Raw genomic sequence first — 27,494 nt, forward strand, 5'->3', positions numbered from 1 at the left:
AGACATGTTTTAAGGTGGGTTTTGAAATCCTGTAATAAAGAAAGGTCACGGATGTGTTTGGGAATAGAATTCCAAAATGTAGGGGCAGAGATACTAAACGCTCGTCCTCCGAACGATGCTAATCTATAGCGAGGAATTAACAGTAGACCATTGTCTGCAGAACGTAGTGTGCGAACTGGGGAGTAAATATGAATGAGATCAGAAATATATGGGTGGGCAAGACCATGAAGTGTTTTGAAGGTGATGAGGAGAATCTTGTATTGAATGCGGAAGCGAACGGGTAGCCAATGAAGTCTGTGTAGGATGGGAGTGATGTGTGAGGATTTCTTTGAATAAGTGAGGACCCTAGCAGCAGAGTTCTGGATGTATTGGAGCTTATTTAATGTTGTGTTTGGTAGACCAAAGAAAAGAGAATTACAGTAGTCAAGTCGAGAAGTAATGAAGGCGTGAACCAGTGTCTCAGCATCCTTGATGTTTAAGAAGGGACGTAAACGAGCTATATTGCAGAGGTGAAAAGAGGCAGATTTAGTAAGCGAAGAAATGTGAGGTAGGAAAGAGAGATAGGAGTCAAAAGTTATACCCAGATTTTTAATGGTGGTGGAAGTTCGAACCAAGATCCCAGAAATGTTAACAGTGTCAGTACAGAAAGGAGCAAACATCAAACCCGAAAACTTGCCAGATAAGAGGTTAGGTGAGCTAATTATAGACTAAAGACCCAGGTAAACAATGAATGAATCTTTTCTGTTTCTTATAGCATTATAGTTTTATCTTGTTTGTAGTGTGATCAACGTTTGTGTAAGCAGTAGATGTGTTAGGGAAGTAACACGTAACATGTTTATTATATTTTGCTAAAATGAACGGAATGACTTGAAAAAAGATTTGTTTATTTTGCTGAACGAGACTCAAAGGTCCAAGTCGGTAAAATGATCCGAACTTCCCATCACTACTACGAATCACATCTAAGTTCATTGTCTGTGTACTCTGAATAAAAAAGGTAGAGTATGGCGAAAAACTCCATCTTATTTTCTCCTACAACTTCAGAATCATCTGACATCGTTGTACCTTTTTGTTTGTACACAGCGTTTGACTTACTTGCACTTTCTTAGTCTTTGCGCGTTCGCTTTGTAAACACTGTTCCGTCTACGTTCCGCGTGACCTTTCAATGTGATTCAGTAGTACGTAACGTTGTGAACGCGCATCCCAGAGCCTGTGCTACACAAGCTTTTGTGCTTAAAAATTTTTATTTTCCGAAAAAAATGACCGATCGTTTCGCTAGATAACACCCTCCTTCCTCGGCTGCGATCGTTTAGAGCCTTTGAAGCTGCATTTAAACTGCATTTTGGAAGTTCAAAATCAGGGCACCAATGAAGTCCATTATATGGAGAAAAATCCTGAAATGCTTTCCTCAAAAACCATAATTTCTTCACGACTGAAGACAGAAAGACATGAACATCTTGGATGACAAGGGGGTGAGTAAATTATTTGTAAATTGTTGTTCTGGAAGTGGACTTCTCCTTTAATAATAGGCTACTTGGTAAAGAGATGCCATTAAACATTTAAAATGTAGCATTTTTATGTTTTTTCTACATTAATTTGGAGGTTCAATGTGAAATTATGACAATATAAATATAATAATATGTAATTAATCATAATTAATTACAGAAATTTGTAATTAATTATGTTTTTTTTAATCAATTGACAGACAAAATAAATGTTAACCTTTTATAGATGTTGTTGTTGGTAATATTATTTCATTTTTACTGCTGAATATGCATTTAATTTTAACTTCTTATTTTATAGACCCCCCATAAAGAGACTGGGATGGCCCCACCCTCTTGGTCCCCTTCGAATTTTAAATTCGATAATCTGGCCCTCAAATGAAACTAATAGCCCTGGTCCATGCTAACGTACAAACCCAAATTGCTAACTGTTCTCACGTCTCACATGTACAGTATCGGTCAAAAACACATAAATGAAGGACTATTCAGCGCCTTTCCATATTAAACTGGTTAAATGTAAATTAAATTAAACTTGTAAATTAAACTTGATTTTACACTGTGGTACATGAACAGTGTTGATCTTGGATATTGTCATCTTCGATTGTAATGACCATAACATGAGGCTTCTCCCTCTTGCATTGTGATCTGTAAACCCTCCCTTCCAAATTAATCTGGTCCTTCTGTATCCAAAATGTATCAAAAACATCTTGGGACAAGATTTTCACACTGACAGCTGTCATTGTTGGCACAGTTGGCAACTCTGTTTGTTTGTCCGAGTGAGCAACAGTAACTGAGGGGGATGGGGCTTACCGATAGGTCAATTATACAATTACAAAATCAACACAATGGCAATTCATAACTCTTTTGCCTTTTGGTAAATTGGTGACTAGTTCGTCTGAATTTTAAGGGTGGATCTTCATGCTTACATTTTCACATTTCCCAAAAATCATACATCTTATACGATTCACAACGTACAAATTCATACGAATTGCCACCTTGTAAAATAGTTGTTTTCCCATGAGAACAGAATTAACCAAACAGTTTTGGTGGCCACTGACTTCCACCATATGGAGAAAAAAATTTTCTTTTGTATCCCACAGAAGTAAGTAATTCAGCAACTATCAATTTAATAAATTTACAATATGACAGAAGCTATAGGATTCGAAAGAAAGAACATGTACATTTCTCAAAAGACATTTTAGAAGAAATAACACAATGTACCATTTGGGACAGGTGTTGGCATGGACAGCTCCACACTGGCTCCAGATGCAAAGGGCAGCGGGCATGAGAATGGACACCCAAAGCCAGCAGCAGCTCACAATGAGAGACATGAACAGACCGAAGTCATGAACCGCCGGGATCTTATGACGCATGCAAAACAGATAAAGGTCACGCGTCAGGTGTTGTCAGAATTTTTTCACTCCTTTGCATGTTTTAAAATAAATTAACTGGCGAGATTCTCATTACGCCAGTATATGCTATTGAATAAACATGAGTCGGTGACAGAAACATAAAAGCCCCATGGGTACAAAAGATACTGCGAATAAAATAAGACCCCTCTTTAAAGATAAAGCAATGTTTGACTGTCTACTCTACATGTTCTTGCAGCTTATTTCATCATTTTGTGCTCATGGTGTTTATTTTTTGATTGATGTAAGATCCTGAGCTTTAAAGTAGGAGGTCACATACAAATCCTCAAGTTCACTCAGAACTTTAGCTCGTTTTACCACACCACTTAAAGCTTTGATGACAGGAAGTTACAGAATGTACGGGTCACAGGTCAGCACTGAAAGCAGAATTTTTTAAATTGTATTTTTTCATTGTGTAAAATTGATGTTCCTAGCAAAAAACAAAAGGGAAATTGATTGAAAAATCACAACCATGAACACAATGACATATGCATGTGTAGTATTTAGCAAAATGCAAATTACATTAATATCAGTGCTGCCAAGTCCACGGTTTAACTGCAAACTTGGGCTACTTTTATAATGCTGCCCTGGGTTGTTTTTTTAGCCAGCGAGTTGAAACGCAAAATTTTTTCACACACACCTGCCAACTGGATGTTGATCATAACAGATTGATCAATCTCTGATCAATCATAACAGAGTTAATTTACTTGACACTTACTTGATCATTTTTTGATGATGCTAAAATGTAATTAAATGTAATGTAATAAAATACAATATGTATCATCTATGACAGCCCATTTCCACCACTGAATAAATACATTTTAAAAAGGTAGTTGTGACTTATATCTCCCACTTCTGACTTTTTTTCTTAGACATTAATTCTGAGAAACGTAATCAAAATTATGAGATATAAACTTGCAATTTTGAGAAATAAAGTTGCAATTCTGAGAAATAAAGTCAGAATTGCAAGATATAAACTTACAATTATGACTTTTTTCTCAGAATTGTGAGTTTATATCTTACAATTTTTTTTGAGAATTGAAGGCTAATATATCCCAATTCTGACTTCATAACACGCAATTGCAAGTTAAGTCAGAATTGTGAGATATAAACTTGAAATTCTGAGAACATAGTCTTTATTTCCCTTCAAAATTCAGAATTGCAAGAAAAAAGTCAGAATAGCAAAATTTAAACTAGCATTTTTGAGAAAAAAAGTCAGAATTGCAAATTTTTGTGTCTTACAATTCTGATTTTATTTCTTGCAAATGCGATTTTATATTTATATAATATTTATTTATATTATTTTCTGACTTTATAACTTGCAATTGCAAGTGTATAACACACAAAGAAAGTCAAAAATGTGAGTTTATATCACATAATTCTGACTTTAACTCACACTTGTTAGCTTATACCTCAATTTTGTGAAAAAAAAAGTCTGAATTGTGACTATAACTCGCAATTGCGAGTTTGTACCAAAATTCTGAGAAAAAAGGCAAAATTGTGGGATAAAAAGTCACAATAACCTTTTTGAAAAAAAATTATTCAGTGGCAGAAACGGGCTTTTGACTTCAAAACAGACCTTTGAGGAATGTTTATTTGTTCATCTCTGAATCATCATTGTATTGCACTTACATGTTTTCAAAACTAAAGAGTTTTGATCATAAAACTAAGCATTTAAATATAATCATACTAATATTATTGATATTTATATGCATTGTATAAAAGTAGTCTGCTATACTGTTATATGTAAAAATCTCATTGATTTCTATTACAAGCTGTCAGATTTTATACTTTTGGTCTGATAAACATTAGAAACATTAGCAAAATGTATATTTTGAATAAAGGTTTTTTTTTTTTTCTTGACTTTAAGCTCCAAATATGATCCATAAAACCCTAATGTATCAAATGTGTTTTATACTATATATATTTTTTTATTATTGATGTTTTTTTTTTTTGTTTGTTTTCAAAAAGGTTCAATACACTGTTCCATTTGGGAAAAAAATCTGGCTAATATTTAATATTAGGCTTCACAAGGTTAAAGGTATAGCAGTGAAAACATAGTTGAGAAAAACTAAAATACAACAATCTTTGTTGCAAGAAACCTTGGCTAGCACTGCAAGTGAACTTAACAAAATCCTCCCTAAGCGTAGATTTTAGCCCCTGCACTCCATCTAGAACATACCCTTCAAAATGGTCAAAATGTTAGCACGTCTCTGTTTTGAGAATTGATTTTCTAGACATGTTTATTCTGCTTGGCTGACTGCACCTGTGAGAAGGTGTTTGCAGCATATGCTGCTGCCGTGGTGAAGGACGTGAGGAACGTGGCTCGGCCTGCTGTCTTTACTGTGTAAATCATACGCTGTAATGAACAAGTCAGGTGGGCTGACTGTCTGAACGTACTGATGAACACAAACACGTCATCCACGCCTAGAAGGAAAGAAAGAGGAAGTTCAGCATAGCAATCTATACGATCATTTACAATGTGGAAAGCTCATAGGGTGACATTTTATTATTCTCACCAATGCCGATGATGACGAAAGCTGCCACTCCATTGAGAATGCCGAGATATTTCACTCCAAACACCACATGATACAAGAAGAGCGCCACAAGACAGCTCAGACCAATACTGGCCAAGCCAAAGAACGTCAGAAACACTGTGGAGAAATGAAATTGACATGGAGTTACTCATTATTTAAAGCAGTTCAACCACAGTAAAGTTAATCTTTAGTTAGCAATACACTACAAGATACTAAAATATTAGTTAAACATATATTTAAAAGAATTTGCCCTTTTAAATAAATTACTGCAATTCCATAATTGTACATGCAATTGTAACAGTATTTTCAAGGCACTGAAATAATATAAATATCAACTTTTATGACTTTTTAGATATCTAAGTATAACTGACTTCTATTAGTTCTAAATATACACTATAATTAATAAAACCAGAAAGAATTGAAAAGAAAAGAAAAACATATTATACACACTACTATTCAAAAGTTTCAACAAAAAAATTCAACAGCATCTATTAATAATATAGCTGCAAACAGCAATTATTGGGGTTCGAGTGAAAACAGACATTATTTAGCAAGCCTGAAACCACCTAAATCAATTATTTAAAAAAGCATTTTGGCAAATCCAGGTAATTTACCACAGAAATATATTTTCAAATGTTTATCACAGTTATAGCACCAGCTGTGGTCCAATCCCTTTAAACTTTGCATGCTTGTTTAGAGTCATCTGTCGCATGTGCTCACCAGGTTTCGTGAGGTCTTGAGTTTTCCTTTAGGCTTTATAGGATTTGGGGTAAATTTGGACAGGCCCCTTTTCTAAACAAAACCTGTTATAGCTTCCCAAAGGGTAAATTTCAACATTTTTTGCTAATTATTAATCTAAGTCCACAGACAATTGTACTGGAGTGTTTTTTTTTTCCAGATTAAGCAAAAAACCTACTAGTTTGTAAAAAGTATGCTTTTTATATGTTCTCAATCATTTAACAGTTGATTTGATTGAAAGTAGTGGTTCTAGAGGCAAAGTTGTCTGTAATGAAGTTATATCAAATGATACAAATATCACATGTATGTGCGAAAAACTGAGCAATGTACAACCCTTGAAAAATGCACGTTTCTCACAGAGAAATGCCCATGAGTCAAACAGGCCCACAGAGTTTCATTCCAATCGTCATCCGTTATCCTTGTCTAATAGGTGAACAAACTGCCAATTACAGCCATTTTTTTTTTTGATATATGCAAATGTCCTTATAGACACTTGTGGCACTTTGGACCAAGACCATGCACTGCGATTTTAATGTTGATAAGACAAATAGTTGCATAGGTATAGCCATTTTTATGTTTTTCCCTCTTATAGCGCCACCAAGTGGTCACGCTCTGCATTTTCCCCCGTGACCTAAATTGTGCTCTTACATAAGTGTGAGTTTGGACGAGATATCTCATTCCTTTCAGGAGTTATACGCCCATTTGAATGTTTTGGCATCCTTTTGCAACGGTGAGTCAAAAGTTCAACTTTTTTTTTTTTTTTTGAGAATTATTGATACTTCTCTTCCTGCGCTGGTTTGGTTCCGTTTGGGCGAAAAACCTAGGACTAGTTCGCAAAATTAGGTTTTTCAAAAAATCCAAAATACCCCAAAAATTTGATTCCAACGACATAAGACACCTGATCCTGCAACTAACGGTTTAGGAGGTACTTTTGATCGCTGTAGCGCCCCCATAAGGCCAACTGGGGTGAGCCTTGGTGACACTGTAGACAGTGTGAGTACTACCATCCCTCCAAGTTTAAAGTCTCTACAACTTATGGTTTGGTCTGCATGATCAGTTTTACTTGGAGATTGCTGATCCTTGGCCGTTCTAACAATTACAATAGGGTTTCAGCGCTATTCACTTGAACCCCTAAATATAAATCTTTTGTGACTATATAAAAGTCTTTACTGTCACTTTTTATACATTTAAAGTGTCCTCGCTGATAAAAAAAAAATTACCTTACTGGTACCAAACTTTTCAATGGTAGTGTAACTCAGTCAAAAACAGTAATAAATAGCACAGTTTTACAAAATAGTTTGGTATAGATACTCTACATACAAAAATTGTATTTATTTTATTTAATTAAAAAAAGAAAATGGTACAGAGAGTCTCAAATTAATCAGTGAACCTTTCTCTTTTGAACTAGTTCATTTAATAAACAATCTAATTTGAGTGATTCACTAAAATAAATGGCTGCACACAGCAAAAGTAGCACTACAACAATAGCCTTTTTACTAAAAAAGCTACAATATTTTAATGGCTGGGCTACAGTCATGCTATTAAAAAACGTAAGTTAGCATCAGTACTTCAAGCTAATTGTTCAAAAAGTCTTACTGTCAAATTTGAAAGACGTCACCATTACAAACTGCAGTTTTCAATTTTGCATTAGCTAAGATATTTTTGACCCACATGCTTTACAGCATAAGATGTTTTCTGTGGTTTCACGCTTTTATCCCTGAATTAGCCGAAAGTGCTGTGGCGAACAGGGAGTGCTAAAGGTTTCGTAACAAACATTTACAAATTGGTGCACAAGCTGAGTGGAACCACAGCGTTCGAGGGCTCTCTATTGTTTCTCTAACAAGGCAGCGCATTTCAAATGCAGCTGACATAAATGAATTCTGAAGGTTCAGGGAAGGTTATATGATATACAGATAAAGCACAGAGGTCAAGTTATGTAATGTGTAAAAGCGCCATTGAGGTTTCCGTGAAAATGTCAAATGGAAACGTGGTGCTCCATTTTCCATTATCCAGACGCTTGTTGATGCAGCAGCTGTGAGAAAAATAAGCCTCATTTTAGGAATGTTCTGACAAAAATAGTATAACGACCTGAATATTCCAAGTAAACCAGCTGTGGAGCTGAGAGACTGCCAAATCAATAAGATTTACTTGATGAATTGCACAACAACTAAAGTCACAGTTCGTGCACATTCAAGTCTGCATCGTCTTGTGCTTTTAATAGACTCGTAGCTGAAATACATGTTTACTGCTGTGCCTAATTAAGCCATACGGCACAGAGTTGTAAACTCCTGCTGTTTAGTGTGTGGGTAGTCTGTTCAGGTTCAAGACATCAGTCACATTTCATTTCTGAAATCATTTGCAGCTTATCTGCTGACACATATGTTGACACAAAGCACTGATGCCTTTCTGTGGATGAGCAATTTCAGTGAAAAACAAGTCAGAAAAACAAGGTTAAAGCTCACATCATATCTGTCACAACCTTTCATCAAGGTTGAAACCATGTATTAATTTTATTTTTTATAAGTAACACGTTGCAATACAAAGCAATACAATTTGTTGATATTATTAATACATTTGATATAATAAACTCTTTTTACAGCATGTAAGATGGTATATTAATGTTAATTTTTAAATGCAATAATTTGTTTTTCATAATACATTAGCTACTGTTACTGATACGACTTGAAATTAACCAAGAAAAATAAATAATCAAGCATAGCGTTCTGGCAGGTCACGTTAGTCAAGCTTGCATCAGCTGACTCTCTGCCAACAAATATAGTTCACTCAAAAATGACCATATATAATTACGATATTTTTCCTATTTAAAACTTGACTCTTCTGTAGTTACATCATGTACTAAGACTGATGGAAAATGAAAAATTGTGATTTTCTAGGCCGATATGGCTAGGAACTATACTCTCATTCCGGCGTAATAATCAAGGAACTTTGCTGCCGTACCATGGGTGCAGCAGGCGCAATGATATTACGCAGCGCCTGAAAGTGACTGGCATTATGTTTGTGTAGATGCAGAGTTGCAGCCGGCAGAGTTAACGGCTGCGTAATTTCATTGCGCCTCCTGCACCCATGGTACGGCAGCAAAGTTCCTTGATTATTAACCTAGAAATTAGCAACTTTTCATTTTTCGTCTGTCTATGTACACAATGTAAGAGTCAAGTTTTAAATAGGAAAAATGTCAAAACTCTTTGGTCATTTTTGAGCGAGATGCTAACGGTCTAATCAGATTCAATGATCTATGCTAAGCTATTGATCTATGCTAAGCTATTCTAAAAGTGCTACCACCAGACCAGAAAATTAGCTGAATGGATTTGAAAACGGTAAAACTCAACTGTTTAACTCTAGGGGAGTTGGAAAATGAACCTATTTTCAAAAAAAGTGGAGTGTTCCTGTAACTAATTTTGACTTTTGCCTCAATAAACTCACAATTACTGCTTATTACTAGTTAGTAAGGTAGTTGTTAAGTTTAGGTATTGGTTAGGGGTCCTAATATGCTTTTTATGCAGTTATACTTTTTCACTTTTTGAACTTTAGTCATTGTGTGTTGTGTATGTTTGGGCATAAAAACGATCTACAAAGTTACAAATCTCAAAGTCCACTCCAAAGGGAGATATTTTTATTTATTTATTTATTTTTTAAAAATCTCTTTTCAAGAACTACAATGAATGGCTCCTTTGGGCTACAGCGTTGTTTACCGGGTGTTGTGATGTCACAACACGGCCACACAACGTTGTTTTTTGAATAACTAAGGGAATGTAATCATTATAATTAATAACTTAAAATGTTTTTATTCAATTGTTGTCATGTTTTTTATTTATTTTTATTTATTCAGTTGTCAAGTTAAATACAAATTAAGTCATATTAAAAATATTAGTCTGCTTTTAGCCTTATGCTGGAGCTGGTTTCGGGCAATGAAACTAAGTATGAAAATAATTAAATAAATTAGCACGATAATATCATGTATCGGTGATTGCGCAGGCTGACGATAGGACACAACACTTCTGTAGCATCAAGTATACCTTAATATATCCTAAACTATAACAGAGCAGACGGAACTTGCTGCTTTTGTAAGGGGTGTGGCAGTACAGAAACACGGTCTAAGCTGTTCGCCAATCACAATGCACTGGGACAGCTAACCAATCACAACACTTTTTTTTTTTCGGAAGGCGGGCCTTCATCAAACACAGATCTAATCGAGAGATTTGTGCCAGGATGGGAACCATCAAGCATGAGAAGCTGGGTAAGTAACCCAGCTGCCTTAAAATTTTAAAGTTGAATCAACTCAACTATCTAAGTTGTCACTTAGTATAACTTAACATTTCAAATTGAATAAACTTTTTTTTTGAGTTGACTGAATTTAAAATTTTAAGTCAGCCGGGTAACAAATTAATTTAAGTTGACTCAACAAATTCTTTTTTACAGTGTAGTTAATAGTGACAGTTGGACCTTAAAACAAAAGTCTTACCAAATTGCATACTTTGCAGTAATTACTTTAAACCTTTTTTTAGGGACAAATTGTTACTGCTTAATACCATGCATATTACAAGCATATTAATATTTATAAAGCACATATTAATTCCTTAATTTGCACGACCATATTCTAGATCTCTTAATCCTAAACTTAACAACTTTCTTACTAACTATTAATTAGCAGCAAATTAGGAGTTTACTGAGGCAAAAGTCATAATAGTTAATAGTGAGAGCTGGACCTTAAAATAAGTGTGACCTAAAAAGAATACTTCTAAAGCATTTATTAATCTAAAACACTTTGTCTTACAAACCAGTGTGTTTCTGATTGTAATAAATTACAATGGATTTGAAAGTCGTCAATTAAAATTGGTGATGATAATAAATTACAGTAAAAGGAAAACATACCAGTTTGCAATATTAAGCGGCATAAAGGACTGTTTTTCTACTCTGTAAGAAAACATTCAGTACAAAAATGGATAATGTTCTAGCAAATAAATTAGCAGGATATTTTCCATTAAGTGCACAGGCATTTCCTTTAACTCTGAAAATCAATTGAGTGCAATCTGAAATTCAAAATATGGGTAAAATGTGAAAAAAAAAAATCAATATACAAAAATTCATTCATATTAAAACAACACATTAAGCCTTGTATTATGGAGCGTACGGCTAAAATAACTGCAAGCAGCTTAAAAGCCCTGCGCATTCAAGTTAAAAATGGCTACACCAGCTCTTACGTTAAAAATAACGTCAATAGATGTAACCCGCAGAAAGGGTTCACTGCAAAATCCCTACCACCACTGCACAGACTGACAGCAAACACAGACAAGTGATATGACAAAAACTAAAAGCCATAAATATCAGTGCTCATCCAGTCTAAACAATGAATTCTATACACCAAGCTTCTCTGTTGCTTGCTAAATGTAACCAGCATACTGTTAATGACTAAAAAGATCTGAGTTTATTGAACACTGGCATCTCTATCCTGTGTTGACTGTATAGAAACAGCCTTAACTGTGCTAAAATCACTGGCACTGTGAATTTGTTTGATTGAATGCTTGGTGGGTGTCTTACCAGAAAATGAAGTGAGAACATACACAAGGACAGTAATGCATCCCCCACTGAACAAAGCCAGCAACATGTCACTGTGGAAGGTCTTCCGCACCTCATCATCAAATAACTCCGTACCCCCGTACAGCACCTTCACTTTACTGAGAGGGAGAGAATCAAAAACAAGGGATGAGAGAGAAGGATAGTCGAGAAGGGTAATGGCTGACATCAGATGACATATTACAATAGAAGGACCAGACAAGGGGGATGAGAGAGAAAACGGAAATGGGCACACATTAGCAGATGGAAAAAGATTATCTTAATTACATCGGGGGGCTCTTAAAGGCGTTATTACAGTACCAGAGCTACAATGAACGCCTATTCTGCGTCTGGCCATTGGCTCATTTCTAGGCCTCCTACCATTGTCATGCCGGCAGTAATGACTGTCATTTGAAGAGCATCTGCTTACATTCGCTGTCTTGACAGCAGTAAGTATATTAGGGGTGTTGTGCAGATGCAATAAAGCTTTGAGCCATTGTCTCTGATTCATGGCTGGTTTTGTTTAGTTCAAAGTCTGTTATCATCCTTCTGGGGTTTCATTTGCAAAGATGACTACAACCAAAATCGAAACATCTGACTAACTGACTTTTGTCACTAACACCAGGGAATACTTAGTGACTTAATGGACTCCCATTGTGTGTTTAATCATTTATATATAACTCGTTATTTTTACGTTAGTAAAATGAACAGTAGCTCCAGCTGCTACACAGAAGAGCGGGAGGACCGAACCAAGATTCATCACCATTGTGCCATTGAGATTGTCCTCATAAGTCCATGGCACTGTTATGGATGTCAATTTTATGAAAGCAAATTCTGTCTTATGACAGTTCTCATGTGCACTTAAATTTTCATTAAGTACAGTACTTCACTTTTAGATTAAAAATGCCATCTTATTGAATGAAGTTAAGCACTGAAAGGAGTTCATTCATTTTGTATAACTGATAGCTTTTGGATTTTCCATGGCAGGAAAGGTTCCTGTTTCTATTTTTATTATTGTGGTTACCAGTCACGTTAAATTGTAGCCCTGATTGCAATTAAAACCTCAACCACTGCAAGGTAACATTAACCTTCTTCTCTCAAGTAAAAACAATTTCCCACTGGGGAAAAAAAGAATGTTCAAAATATATTCTCTGAAAACACACCCTGGTGTCTTATAATTATATCTTTAAGGATGTTTAGCAATGTGTATAAATAAATTAAAAAATATATATATATTTTTATCAGTGTTGTATCTCACTTATCATTTGCAATATGCAGCAATATGCATATGGAAATTATATGCAGATATATACAGTGTGGGGAATAAAGCTTCCACCAGTTGGGATCTAAGTCAATTTCGCACTTGTTTTCTTTGCTTCATGGCAAGCTCTAGTATCCAAGCATCATGTTTAATGCCCTACAAGCAATCATGAATCTTATGCTGAATTCCCTGGTTTGTATGTTTGTTAAATTGATTCTGCTTTTACTAACCATGCATGGTATTAGACCAGACAAACAAACAATACTCCTTCTTAAGTGATCCCAACAACAGCTGTGATTTCAACACCCACCTGGTGGATTGTTGTGACAGGATGTCCGCATACTGGACCACAAAGTCTCTGAAGAGACGTCTCTGTTCTAGGGGTCTGTCTTGGAGAGAGTAGAAGGAGGGGAGAGGAGCTCCAAAATGAATCTCACTGCGAAGGAGAGAGGACTGAAGCTTGTCTGGTGTGAGTGTCTCATCCACATACCAGTAAAACTGCGGATGAGTGATCGCCAAGCTCAAGGCGCCTGAGAATAGAGGATACTACAGTCAGTTTTATCAAAAAGATTTCAGTTTTCATTCGAGTCAAAATTGTGAAGGAGGCCTTGAACATCAAAAAGCCACCATTTCGTAGTTACTCTATATCAGAGTTCCTCAAATCTTGCCCTGGAGGGCCAATGCACTGCAGAGTTTAGCTCCAACTCTAATTAAACTAACCTACCTGTGATTTTCTAATGTTCCTGTAGACATTGATTAGCATGCTCAGGTGTATTTGATTAGTGTTAGAGCTAAACTCTGCAGGAAAGTGGATTTTGTGGGCTAGATTTGAGAATCCCTGTGCTATACAATATGTAAGTGGTGTCCAATCCTGCTTCAAAAGGGACACTTTCCTGAGGAGTTTAACTGCAACTCTAACTGGACACACTTGATCATGATAATCACGGTCTTCAGGATCACTGGAAACTTCCAAGCAAGTGTGTTGTAGCAGTTTGAAGCAAAACTCTATATTTGGACACCCCTGATCTATGTTAACCAGAGCTAACCCTACTGGAAAACAAGGCCATTCTAGTTTAACCTGGTCAAGTTGGTTTGTTTTTGCTCAAAGGTGGTCTTACAGATCAGCCAATTTTGTTAGTCCAAATCTAAACCAGGGTTCTCCAACTCTGCTCCTGGAGAGCTACCGTCTTGCAGACTTCAGGTCCAACCCTGCTCCAACATGCCTGTCTGTACCCCTGAGCGCCTTGATTAGCTGACTCAAGTGTTTGATTGGGGTTGGAGCTGACATCTGCAGGACGGTAGCTCTACATGAGCAGGGTTGGAGGCCCCTTATCTAAAGCCACCTTGAACCAGCTACAGACCAACTTGGACAACCCAGAAACCATGAAGAACCAGCTGCAGCTTATTTGCTGTAACTGAGCTTCATTGTACTAAATATACAGTATTCAACAGTATTCAAGTTAAAAATAAATACGGATTGCTGAATTGTTCATAGAGTGGAATAGTTTGATAGTTCAACCTGGTCAAGCTTTTTTTTTTTACAGAGCAGCCAATTCTCCACCAAGTGGCAGTCCAACTGGCCAGCCATCTAAACCAGATATCTCCAACCCTGCTCCTGGAAAGCTACCATCCTACAGACCTCAGTTTCAACCCTGCTGTAAGAACAGCTGTCCGTAATTATCAAGTAGCACTGAACACTTTGATTAGCTGGTTCAGGTGCGTTTGATTGGGGTTGGAGCTGAAATCTGCAGGATGGTAGCTCTACAGGAGTAGGGTTGGAGACCCCTGATCTGAACCAGCTAATGACCATCCTGGACTAGCCTGTAATTAAGCTTCATTTTACTAACTATATAGTATTTAAAAGCATTTAAGTTAAAAATACATGAGGATTAATAATTTGTTAATGGAGAGTGGGATAGTTTGATAGTTTAACCGTCAAGCTGGTGTGTTTCTGCTCCAATGTGGTCTTACAGATCAGCCAATTCTCCACCAAGTGGTAGTCCAACTGGCCAACCATCTAAACCAGTTATCTCCAACCCTTCTCCTGAAGAGCTATCAACCTACAGAATTCAGTTCCAGTCCTGCTGAACACCTTGATTAGCAGGTGTGTTTGATTGGGGTTGGAGTTGAAATCCGCAGGACAGTCTACAGGTGCATGGTTGGAGACCCCTGATCTATACCAGCTAATGACCAACTTGGACTAGCCAGAAACCATGAAGAACCAGCTGCAGGTTATTTGCTGTAATTGAGCTTCATTTTACTCAATATGCAGTATTCAAGTTAAAAATAAATGAGGATTACTAAATTGTTAATGAAGAGTGGGATAGTTTGGCCCCCCGACCACTCACCATGTATATCAGCTAGATCGGGTCCCATTCCATCATAATAGATCTTGCCTCCACGCTCACTGGGAAAGAGGTAGGACAGGAGGGAGCTTGGAGGGGAGCAGAAGGAAGGTCCCAGAGGCAAGTCTCGCAATGCCTCTAGTGGCTTCCAGCAGAACTGCTGAAACTGAGGATGCTGCATTAGAAGTCTCTCTACGTGGTGTATGGTGTGAAGGCGTTCGGGAGTGAAGATGTTGTTATCCTTGTCACCCTGGGCCACAAACACTAGCTCCATCCTCCACAAGGCCTGAGTCTGCAGGTAGGAGTATCCTGCAAATCTTCGCTTCCTCATTAAGGGTGAGTCTGGTTTCCTGTGATCTTCGGCATCGCTTGAATTGAGGTTTGCTGTTATGTTAGGCTTTACAGGGTCTGTCTTTTCATCTTTCATCTTGTTGTTTTTCTCATTTCCAAACTGTCTGTTCTCGTTGTGTGCTTCCATATCAGTCTGTCCTAAGATGCCTGCAGGTTCTGTGACATTCGGCACTGTAGAGACGTCCTTCCCTTTTCTGTTTACCATGAGCAACAAAAGGTCCCTCAGAGCATTGGCTTCAAGGTCAAATCCCTCAGCGTCACGTCTGTGCCTGTCCCAAGACCCCAACTGGCTTTTCAGGGCAATGGCGAGAGAATCAAAACGTTCTGCCGAGGCATGACTCCTGACCTCGAATGCGCTGTAAGAAAGGTCAATGTCTAGCGGTTCACAGCGAAGGAACATATAAGCTGAGAGGGCGAAGGGTACCAGAAATCCCAAGGCCAGAACCAACCCACTTGCCCAGGGCTGTGTGTACACCCAGCCCAAAGCCCACCACACCCCTTTACAGACCTGCACGTCTCCATTTGCTTGTTCTGTTTCTGCGTCTCCCTCCTCCTCCTCCTCCTCCTCTTCCTCCTCCTCTTCCTCTTGCTCTTCAAACTCACTTAGATTCCAGGTACCTTGGAGCAACAAGGGTTCATCTTCCGAATCCATGGCAGCCACTACAACAAAGACACAAAACACTTATATTAACGCCTTTTGGCCTTCTGGGTGCTCCCGTTTGCTTTTGGACAGGTGAATACAATGATAAAGTGCACTTGATTTACGGAGCATCCTTAAGAGAGTGGCAGGTTATTCTCAGCTGGCCGCTGCTAAGACAAGGACACAGCCGTTAAGTCTGTCATTCTGTAAATGTAATCGTGGAAGGTTTTGGCCTCTGGGTAGTGAGTGGTGAAAAGAAATGAAGGAAACAGTGAACCGAGTCTCACAGGCCAACGATCAGCCTGGCAGATGGTTTGGCCTCTGGTATGAGATGCTGAACCCAGAGGAAGTATGTGCGTGTGTGCAATAATGTATTCTTCTCACCGAACTGTGAGGAGATTTTACAGCGTTGTGAACACTACATGGCCATTTTTGCAGGAAGCATTACTATTGTTCTACATTGTAAAATTATTTTCATCATAATTTAGCACATTTAAACCTTCCTTTTTGATCCTACTGTGAAGTAATCTCATTCTCATTTCTATGAAGATAATTAATGCGTCCACTATGGATCAGCTTGACACCAGGTAGTTACAGCAAAAAGAGTTTTAAGAAAAGACCTAGCAGCATTTGAGTACAGATGCCTTCCTGATATTTTTTATCTAAGGCAGCGGACTGAAACGCTCTCCACTGTTCAATAAAATATTCAACTTTTCTTCCATCACACAAGCTGAGATATTTTTCGTATTTTTGCTGCTGTTCTCACAAAATATTTATTAACAGAAACTAATTATTAAATTAATTATTCACAAGCCATTTTGTGATTCCAGAAGTATGTTTTTTTAGCATTTTAAAACTTGTAAGTCATCCTGCGGCTCCCTTGAACATTTTCTGAGGCCCTATAGTGGGCTCCGGCCCCCTGGTTGAGAACCACTGACACATCAAGCGACGAAATGTAAAAATAGAACTATTTATAAAACATCTCTAAAGTTTCTACTAATCTTAATTGCCAATTAATTCATGAAGTGCTGACAAAATCTTTAAAAAGAAACCTCCGCCTAGTTTAATCCTGCATTTAGGCATCACAGAATATAATGCCATTATTATGTAATCAAAAAGAAAATCACTGCTGCTGGTCTTCAATCATCAGTGATAATTGCAAGCTATTTGAATGCATTTACACTACAAAACGATATGGATTTATGCTGATATTGTCGAAAACCCCACTTCGCTTAAAGCATTTCTAAACTTATTCACACACAAGAAGGAGAGTGAACTAGTGAGAGAGAGAGAGAACAGGGACAGAGAGCCAGAGATAACATGCTATCAGCAGCTGACACACAGTTGGCAGCGTCACTGAAAATTAAATCATTCAACTCGTCTAAGCCTGCCTAATTGCTGACAGAGAGAGACAGGACTCCAATGCAAGACCTGCCTAATGTACAATACAGCCCGAGGCAGCGTGAAACTGAGCTTGTACCATTTCATTTTCAACACAGATTACCCCCAGAGCCCTGTGTGCGAGCACAAGGCCAGGAAGTCATTGACTTTCAGCAGAGTGAGGAGCCCAGGGGCCAAAAGAGAGAGAGGAGGCAAACGGGTACGGATGTTTCATCCCTGTATCTCTGCCCCACAGAGATTCTGAAGATTTTCCTCCTGGGATCAGATGGTCTGTGCTGGATCGATGCTTGATTTAGGCATTAAATAAACCCTCCTGGAAAACTGATAAGCTGTTGAGGTAGTAATTAGCATTCTGAGATAGGAGCCATTTAAAAGTCACCTTTCAATGCGCAAACACCGTAGGCTAAGCTCAGGTGTTCGTCTAGTATGGGCTCTTATGAGATGGATGCTTCATTTGAAGTATTCGTTTGTCATCTTAAAAGACTTTTCCAGCTCATGTTCAACAAAATGTCACAGCTCACCCCCAAAATAAAGTCCTGTCTTTAAAAATTACGTGAAGAGATTGAAGGACAGCAGACCTTTATTCCCCTCATGATGCTTAAAATATTTATCTAAATGAAATATTCATTTGTGATTCATATTGAATGTGGCAAATTAGTTTCTGATGATTGCAAGTCTGTCAATATTCCTTCTCTTATGCTCAATTGATCAATTTTTGTATGGAAAATAAATGGCACTACAAAATCCATAAAGAACTATGATGACAGGATCAGGATATAATTAAACATATTCATCAGTGATATGATTGCATTTGACTTGTTTTACATTCATCACTGTAAAACAGTTCAAGAATTTTTAATTGGTTTCTGTCTTAGTGAAGTTTTCGATTCAGTCGTGATGACAGCATACTGTTTCTCTCCATAGGAGAAGATGGTTATTTTGAGCAGGATATTTGGTTGGTGGCATCTCAAGAGGATGAGAACCAACATCTGTCTTCCTGGTATGTAGAGAGCTCAACATCTGCCTCAGCAGAGGACAAATTCATTAGAATGAGATTTTTTTTTTTTTTTGTGAAAAGAGAAAGAGACAGACATAGCAGAAGAAAGAGAGAATCTAAAGCTAAATTCACTACGTCAATATCAGTCTAAACAGACAGATAGATAGATAGATTGATAGATAGATAGATAGATAGATAGATAGATAGATATTATCGTCTAATAATTAAAGATTGTATCTATACTACTTAAGATGCTCATTTTAACAATTCTGTTCTTTTATGCTTTATTTTTTTGTATCACCCTGACATTTAGTGTTTATGAGAATATGAAAATAATATGAATAAAAATACAGTCGGTATGAAACGGAAGTTGCGACAGTCTTTTATTCCCTGTTGTGATGTATATCTGAGTGAAATGGCTTCTGGAATGTAGGGTGGGATTTCACCCATCCGGGAGTTTGATTGACATGCGATCTGACAAATCATAATGCAGAATCCGCCATTTTGTCCGACAAACAACCCAAACAGGGGTGCGTTTCTCATACAACGATGTAACTCGCTGATTAACCACCATAGTACAATGTATTGTTGTGGAAATGAACTAGCTAGTCACGGCTGTTTCCCAAACCACATTAGTGGCCACTGTATCTCTAAGATGCTGCTGTATTGAACATGGCACCCAATGATGAACTTCTTAGTTTCCTGTCATTTTGCTTTTTTTTGATGTTTGATTCATCACAAGTTCCCTCTTACATCATCCTCAGTTTCAGCAGTTCTGCTGAAAGCCAAAAATAATATTTACAGAGGACGTGCAAAAATACATAGATTAAAATGCATTTATAGATAGAATGTAAGATATAGATTGTAGTGCATGTCAGCTTGCTTATTGTGCCAAACAGCATTATTTACTCAAGACCATATGTCATTATAACAAGAAACTACGCTACGCTAACCACAGGTCGAGAGCATCACACCGACAGAGGCCACTCCCATAGTTGATTGACATGAGCATCTTACCTCAGACCCGCCCTAAATCAGCTGTAACAGTCTGACCTCCATTGTTTCAATGCCGGAGCAGGGATGTAAGTTAGACAAGAATATCTCCGACTGAGCGATTGAGGTGTTGTGTTGCTGGATGTAATAATGAACATAGTGGTCGTCATTTACTCCAGACATCTGAGCCGCTGAAGATGCAGTGGAATATGTTTGTTTGTGAAGGGAATGCACCTCCTGATCTGCATGAATGTGTCTATGTTCGCGCCAATCTTTCATGATCCAGCTTCACCTACAGCAGAAGTGAGTATAAGGTTGTTTTTTTTTTATAAATCTCTGCAATCACCTTTCCTAATAACGTGCTAGTTGGCAAGTTTTGTGGCTAAACACACTAAATGTGGCTAAACAATCTCTCAGAGCACGGCTCATCACTCCAAAGAGAGAAGGGCGGGGCAAGTAGAGTTCGTTTGCATTTAAATGAACAATCCATCAGAATGGGTTGATTTTTGCAGAGCTCATTCTGACAAGGTAAAAAAGGTGTTGTTTTACACAACCATTGAGAATTTTTAACCAAAGTATATTATAGACTTTTCATTAAGACCCTAAAGAATCATATCAACTTTTGGAAAATGGGCATTCGATGACCCCTTTAACATATCATATATAATTGTAATTTTTGATTTCATGGTTACTTTAAATAAAATAAAAGTGATTATTCAAGTAACTGTGTATATTCATTTTATGTATTTCGGAATAAATCAATAGATACTAGACTGCAGTTCTCAAAAATTTGATTTGTGAGTAATGAAAATTTTAAAAAGTCAGTTATAGAAACAACACCAACAAATGACACAAAACCAGTCATAAGCGTCAGTTTTTTAAATTGCGTTGTATACATCATCTGAAAGCTAAGAATAGGACAATATTTGGCTGAGATAACTAATTGAAAAATCTGGAATTTTACGATGCAAAAAAATCTGAGAAAATCACCTGTAAAGTTGTCAAACTGAAGTTCTTAGCAATGCATATTACTAATCAAAAATTAAGTTTTTATATATTTACGGTAGGAAATTTACAAAATATCTTCATGGAACATGATCTTTATTTAATATCCTAATGATTTCTGGCATAAAAAAAAAAAAAATCGATAATTTTGGCCCATACAATGTATTGTTGGCTATTGCTACAAATATACCCGTGCTACTTAAGTCTGCGTCACGTTTGTCACTCCAAACTGAACTCACAGTTGTATTCTGCTGGATGAACATTAATTACGTTCTGTAGTTATTCTGTCCTCTAATTAAAATGGCCAAATGATATCACTTCTTTTTTTTTTTCAGCATAAGTGGTGATCATAAGTGGATTCACATCACAAAAACGTTATCGAAAACTAATGATGGTCACTGTTTCCTAGTCTCTCAATGACAAACTACTGGCTGATAGTGTTTATTACACCAATACAGAGCACTATGACCTTCTACAACACAAAAAATGAGCAACTGCAAATCTTTGAGTTTTATGTAAGTGCCACAAACCCTGTCCTGCTTTGAAAATCCCACTTCCTATTCCAGATCTGTCATAAAATGATTTGTGAATCTTTCTTGCTGTGTAAAATGTGGTTGCACCATTTTCTGAGATATATAGCTGTAGGTTGTTCAGGAAATCCTAGAGACTGAGAGCAGTCATGATTAATTCAGTGCTCCCCGATGACCTGCAATCCATTTGTTGTATCAGCCATGATACTAAACAGCTTAAGAGACAATGTAAGATGTTGCATTCTGACACCTGCGTAATGAGGCCCATTATTTACTGCACGGCACTATTATGCATGCTTTGCACATTTGCTATATCGCTTAAATAAACATTAGTTGTCCCCACATCGGAGGGGGGCAATACCTCTTATGCCGTCAAATCTACCGATTTATAATTCACATCAAATACACATGCCTGGTGCTGACCACAGCGGCTTTGCGCAATCCGGGTTAATGTCCATTTTGACAGCTGAGAGTCATGATGCTTCACTAGGGCTGTGTTTTGATGCTGAAAAACATTAATGCAGCATAAAATATTCTGAAACGTCAACATGTCTAATATGAGCTTATTCAGCATGTTTCAAAATAACCTGTGCAATTACATAAGAGCAATTACAGCAGGTGCTGTCAGAAATATTCTCTTGTACTTCTCTTAAAGATGTATTATGTATTTCAATAACGTTTTACATCTAAAGAAATTAATAGTTCTTTTGTCAGTTTTTTTTAATGACATACCTGTTTTATGCTTCATAACCCTTGTGAAAAAGACATGCACTTCCAACTGTATTGAATGTGCACTTTTACCTCAATCTTAAAAGTATATATTTTTTAAAAAATTACTTGCAGATAATATATAATATAGTAATTAAATAAAGGCCACTTAAGTGTACTTACAAGAGTATAATTTCATGTTTCTTCAACTTAAGTATTTTTTTTTATATATATATTATATTATGTTTTATATAAAAGTAAATTTCAGATCATTGTTTTAATTTATTTATTTTATATTTATAAATGCTGTGATTGACAATAGAACCATAAAATAGTTATGGTTAGGTTTAGAGGTAGGAGTGGGAATAGGGAATATAATAATATATTTTTAATACTAAATTATTACTAAAACGGTCATTTTGCTGCATATTTCAGTCTGTTTTGTTTTATATTATTTTATATTCCCTTTAATTGGGAAGGTTTAGGTTTGGGGGTTGGTTAAAGCAGCATTTCCCAACTCCAGTCCTCACTTTTTTTAGCTAAAAATACGTAGCAATTCTAAATTTTAAACATTGTAATACATCCAATTTGTATGTTTCAGCATCAATAAAAACATACAAAAATGTACATTTTGTGCTTGTAAACCTGATGTAATAATGCCTACGTATACACAATAAGACCAGGCTGTACATTCACATTTAAGTATATTATTTTAAAGTATATTATTTAAGGAATACAGTAAGTACACATTTCGTAAATGTATGCAGAAGTGTACTACTTTTTCACAAGGGAAGGGTGATCCGCTCTCAGCTGCCACTTTGAGATCACATTATAAGCTAACTATTTTTCTATTATAGTAACTATTTTATTATGGTAATCACTATTTTACTATTTTATTATAGTAACCACTTTATTATTTGACAGGTATGGACACATATTATTAATGGGTGACAAACAGGCCTATGTTATATTTCCATAGTGGGATCAAATTCCAAAGAAAAAAAGGTTAAAAATCTGTGTTGCTGCTTCCACACCATGAGATGTTAGTACAACACAACAAAATTGGATTGCATTGTATTGACCAGTGAAATACTAACAAATTCTTCGCCCGTCTATTTTATATTCTTTACACTACTCCTCCAGTACTTGCAGTCATTTTTTAAGTCAACATGAAATGACATTTTCATTTTACTTTCACTGCGTGACGTATTCCATAGTAGAATTCCAGAGTATACCAGAGTAGAGAAGATATAGTATTCTTAAAAATAAAGGTTCTGTAAGGCTATTTTGGATTCCCAAAGAACCTTTCAGTGAGCAGTTCTTAAAAGAACCATTTTCTTCTTAGCCTTAATGATCTAAAGAACCTTTTTTTTCCATTATAAAGAACCGTTAGTGTAATGGAAAGATTCCATGGATGCTAAACTTTTTCATGGAACCATCAATGCCAAAAAAGAACCTTTATTTTTAAGAGTGTAGAATAGGGATATGACTGAAGTGATTACTTCATACAGAATTGCTCGGATAATAACTTCAAAATGAGTAACCAATTTTATCAAATAATAGGGAAAAAAATCATTAGAATCAGTCACTCTTTGTGCTTTCTGGATAACAGAGTCAGGAGATGGCCTGTTATTTTAGATAAACGTCTAAGATTACAATGCAATAGTGAGTGTTAAGTGAATGGGTGCTGTAAACTCTGTAAATGACAATGAGCGCATTGCAGTTTCTGTATATTTTGCATCTATCAGAGTTTAAGATACAACATCATACACATGTTCTTCTTTTTGATACGCCTCTTTAAACATATAAAATTCTTCAAGAGAAATACAATGTGATGCTTTTCTGTCTTACTCACTCCCAGAGCAGACGTGTGATGTAACACCGTGTCTACAACGAGTGCGTCACAGCGGCTCGAGGCTGTCTGTACCGGACACGTCTGAGAAAATAGAACGGGAAATCAGTTTACTGACTCGTCGTGCTGCGCCGCTTTCACTGTACACAGTTGCACTAATTATAATGGTTTCTATTGGTTTGTAGTTTCTGACCAATTAGAGTGCTTTCTTATTAAAGCAGTATTGTTGACGAGAGAGAGGAAAACAGACAAAAACACTCTCCTGTTTTTCCTTTTAACACTATTGTTGGAATTCTAAAAAAGATAGTTTAATTTTTAATGTTTCATACAAGACATATTTGCTATAAATAAACTATGAAGTGAAGAAAATTACATTTAAAATGATCTTTTCCAGTTGAGGCCACATCCACGTTTGGATTTAGCCGAATACAGATGCATATACAAATAATTTTGCCGTTGTTACAGATTCACACCGCTGTTTAACAGGGTCTATTTTGATTTGATGTTGATTTTAAAACTCCCTTGCTATGATCCATTGTGAGTGCGACTGGTTAAAAGGGTTAATAGCTTAATTCTTCTCCCTGAAGCAGGTGAAAAACAGTCCCCAATAAACTCCCGCTGAATGCCGCCTGAGACTTCATCCATTTACTGTAAGCATGCATGCTTGGAGAATTGAAACACCGGCAGATACAGCATATCATGAGCACATTAATTATGGCTGCTCCTGTGCTGTTGCTGTGCTGTCATTGCTGGTCCCCAAGCGTGAAAGACACTGGGATTCTGTACTCGCAGCTGAGAAATGGGCCAGACATGCTCGTTTCTACCTGCTTGGGTTTCTCTCTCTCTCCCTCCTGACTCGTGAAAATGAAAGACAGAAGAAACTGGGGAGAAAAAAAACAGCAAAACAGAAGGCTGTCTAAAGCTTTTTTTTTTTTTTTTTTTTTTTTTTCTTTTCCAAATTTGTCTGTATTTTAATACTATTTTTTAGTTTAATTAAAACTCAGTTTAATCTTTTCAATGATTCTTTGGTTAATTGAGATCATAATACCAGTCAGGGGTTCATTTCCCAAAAGAATCTTTAGCAAACTATGGTCGAAAGTACCGTCATTATCAACAAAGTTCAATGATTGAAGTGTTTCCCAAAAACACAGTTCTGTTGAACATTCACAATCAGCATTACTAAACTTCTTGTTAGTACGAAATGTGGACTGACATACATTATCTCACAAAAGTGAGTACGCCCCTCACATTTCAGCAATCATTTTACTGTGTCTTCTCAAGGGACAATACTACAGAAATGAAACTTGGATATATTTTAGAGTAGTCAATGTGCCGTTTTTATAGCAGTGTATATTTACTGTCCCCTAAAAATAACTCAACATACAGCCATTATTGTCAAAACATCTGGCAACAAAAGTGAGTACACCCTAAATGAACTTGTCAAAACTGTGTCCAAAGTGTCAATATTTTGTGTTAGCACCATTGTTATCTAGCACCGCCTTAATCATTCTGTGCATGGAATTCACCAGAGCTGCACAGGTTGTTGCTGGGATCCTCTTCAAATCCTCTATAATTAGACATCATGGAGCTTCTGGATGTTACACACATGCTGCTTCTCCACCTTCCACTTGAGGATGCCTCATACATGCTCAATAGGGTTCAGGTCAGATCACCTTCACCTGTACCTTCCTCAGCAAGGCAATTGTCATCTTGGTGGTGTGTTTGGAGTCATTATCATGTTGGAAAACCGCCCAGTTTCTGAAGGGAAGGCATCATGTTCTGCTTCAGAAATGTACAGTACATATGGAACCCATGTTTCCCTCAATGAACCGCAGCTCCCCAGTACCAGCAGCACTCATGCAGCCCCAGACCATGATGCATGATACCACCACCATGCTTGACTGTAGGATAGACACAATTTTCTTAGTACTCCTCACCAGAGCATCACCACACATGCTGGACACCATCTGAGCCAAACAAGTTCATCTTAGTTCATCACCAAATGCTCTAATACAAGATACACAACTTTGTATGGTCCTGTCAAGCAGACAAAAACATGAACATGATAAATAGGACATATGGTTTTGCATGGTTAAATGACATAGTGCTGTTATCACTTAGGGTGTACTCACTTTTGTTGCCAGATGTTTTGACAATAATGGCTGTATGTTGAGTTATTTTCAGAGGACAGTAAATATGCACTAATATACAAGCTGCACATTGACTACTCTAAAATATATCCAAGTTTCATTTCTGTAGTAGATAACATAGATAGTAGATAGCTAGATAACATGCAGTACATTCTATATATAACTATATAGTATATAAGACCCTGGACCACAAAACCAGCCATAAGGGTCCATTTTTGATACATCATCTGAAAGCTGAATAAATAAGCTTTCCATTGATGAATGGTTAGGATAGGACAATATTTGGCCAAGATACAATAATTTAAAAAGGGGGCAAAAAAATCTAAATATTGAGAAAATCACCTTTAAAGTTGTCCAAATGAAGTTCTTAGCAATGCATATTACTAATAAAAAAAAATACGTTTTGACATATTTACAGTACAAAATTTACAAAAAAATCTTAATGGACCATGATCTTTACTTAATATCCTAATGATTTTTGACATACAAGAAAAATAGATCATTTTGACCCATACAATGTATTTTTGGCTATTGCTACAAATATACCGGTGCTACTACCCGTGCTACATACAGGATGCCTGGGGGTATGACGTAAGAAGGAAACCCGTGATAAATTTAACATCAAAAGCAAAATAACAGGGCAATAGTAAAGTAGTCCTCAGATGTCATTTTCATTATAGCAGCATCTCTGAGCAGTTTCATTATTGAGAAATCTGCTGACTGCATGAACTGCAAACCTACGGGTGTGAAGTGTAAGGCAATTACATACTGCATGTTAATGCAATAATAAAATGAATGTCTTTCTGTTCAGTTTGTGTTAATGAACTATAATAACATGTCATTAACTGCAATCTTGAATCATTTAATTAGCAGAAGCTATTACTACACCACTACATGTGACGTCATTAACAACAGTTCTATATTGTTGAGTCAACATGGTTCAAATAACAGAGGTGAAACCATGTTACTGCAGTTTTGGGAAACAGACATTGACTTCGCTAGGGAAAGTTCACCCAAAAATAAAAATATGGAGGAAAAAATGACTATGGAAGTCAATGGCTACTGTCAATTATTTGGTTAACCAAAAATTCTTCAAAATATTTTCTTCTGTGTTCAGTAGAAGAAAAAAAAATCTTTGAAACAACTTGAGGGTAAACAATGCAAACATTTGCATTTTTGGGTAAACTGTCCCTTTAATTTTGACATGATGCATCATATGGTGGATAAGCAGTGAGTTACATCATTGTATAGAAACGCACCCCTGATTGATTATTTCAGAGAACATTCAAAAATAACAGCCATAATGTTTGCAAAATGCTAAAATTGAATGTTCAGTTGCACAACCCCTGCTCTGTTTTATTTTGTGAAACTTTACTACATATATGGAATAATCGGTTTATAAAAACGATAAGACCCTTGAAGCCGTGGTTTACAGTGAATTTATAACAGGAATTTATAACAGAAATTTATAAGAAGAACTCCTTAGCTAACTCCACCTTGTGTTGTC

At 36.7% G+C, this 27,494-nt stretch overlaps 1 protein-coding gene across 1 annotated transcript in view; it reads right to left on the reverse strand.

The window, feature by feature from the left end:
* The window catches only part of disp3 (dispatched RND transporter family member 3), an 87,976-nt gene that overhangs the window by 49,062 nt on the left and 11,420 nt on the right, over positions 1-27,494 (reverse strand). The window contains exons 2-7 of the mRNA XM_051117660.1: positions 15,364-16,371; positions 13,326-13,545; positions 11,740-11,876; positions 5,428-5,562; positions 5,175-5,335; positions 2,721-2,860 (exon numbers count right to left, since the gene is read on the reverse strand). Of these exons, the coding sequence (XP_050973617.1) occupies positions 2,721-2,860; positions 5,175-5,335; positions 5,428-5,562; positions 11,740-11,876; positions 13,326-13,545; positions 15,364-16,363 (1,793 nt within the window). The 5' untranslated portion in view covers positions 16,364-16,371. The remainder of the gene's footprint in view (positions 1-2,720; positions 2,861-5,174; positions 5,336-5,427; positions 5,563-11,739; positions 11,877-13,325; positions 13,546-15,363; positions 16,372-27,494) is intronic.

This window comes from Labeo rohita, chromosome 8, assembly GCF_022985175.1.
Source record: "Labeo rohita strain BAU-BD-2019 chromosome 8, IGBB_LRoh.1.0, whole genome shotgun sequence".
NCBI classification, from domain to species: domain Eukaryota; kingdom Metazoa; phylum Chordata; class Actinopteri; order Cypriniformes; family Cyprinidae; genus Labeo; species Labeo rohita.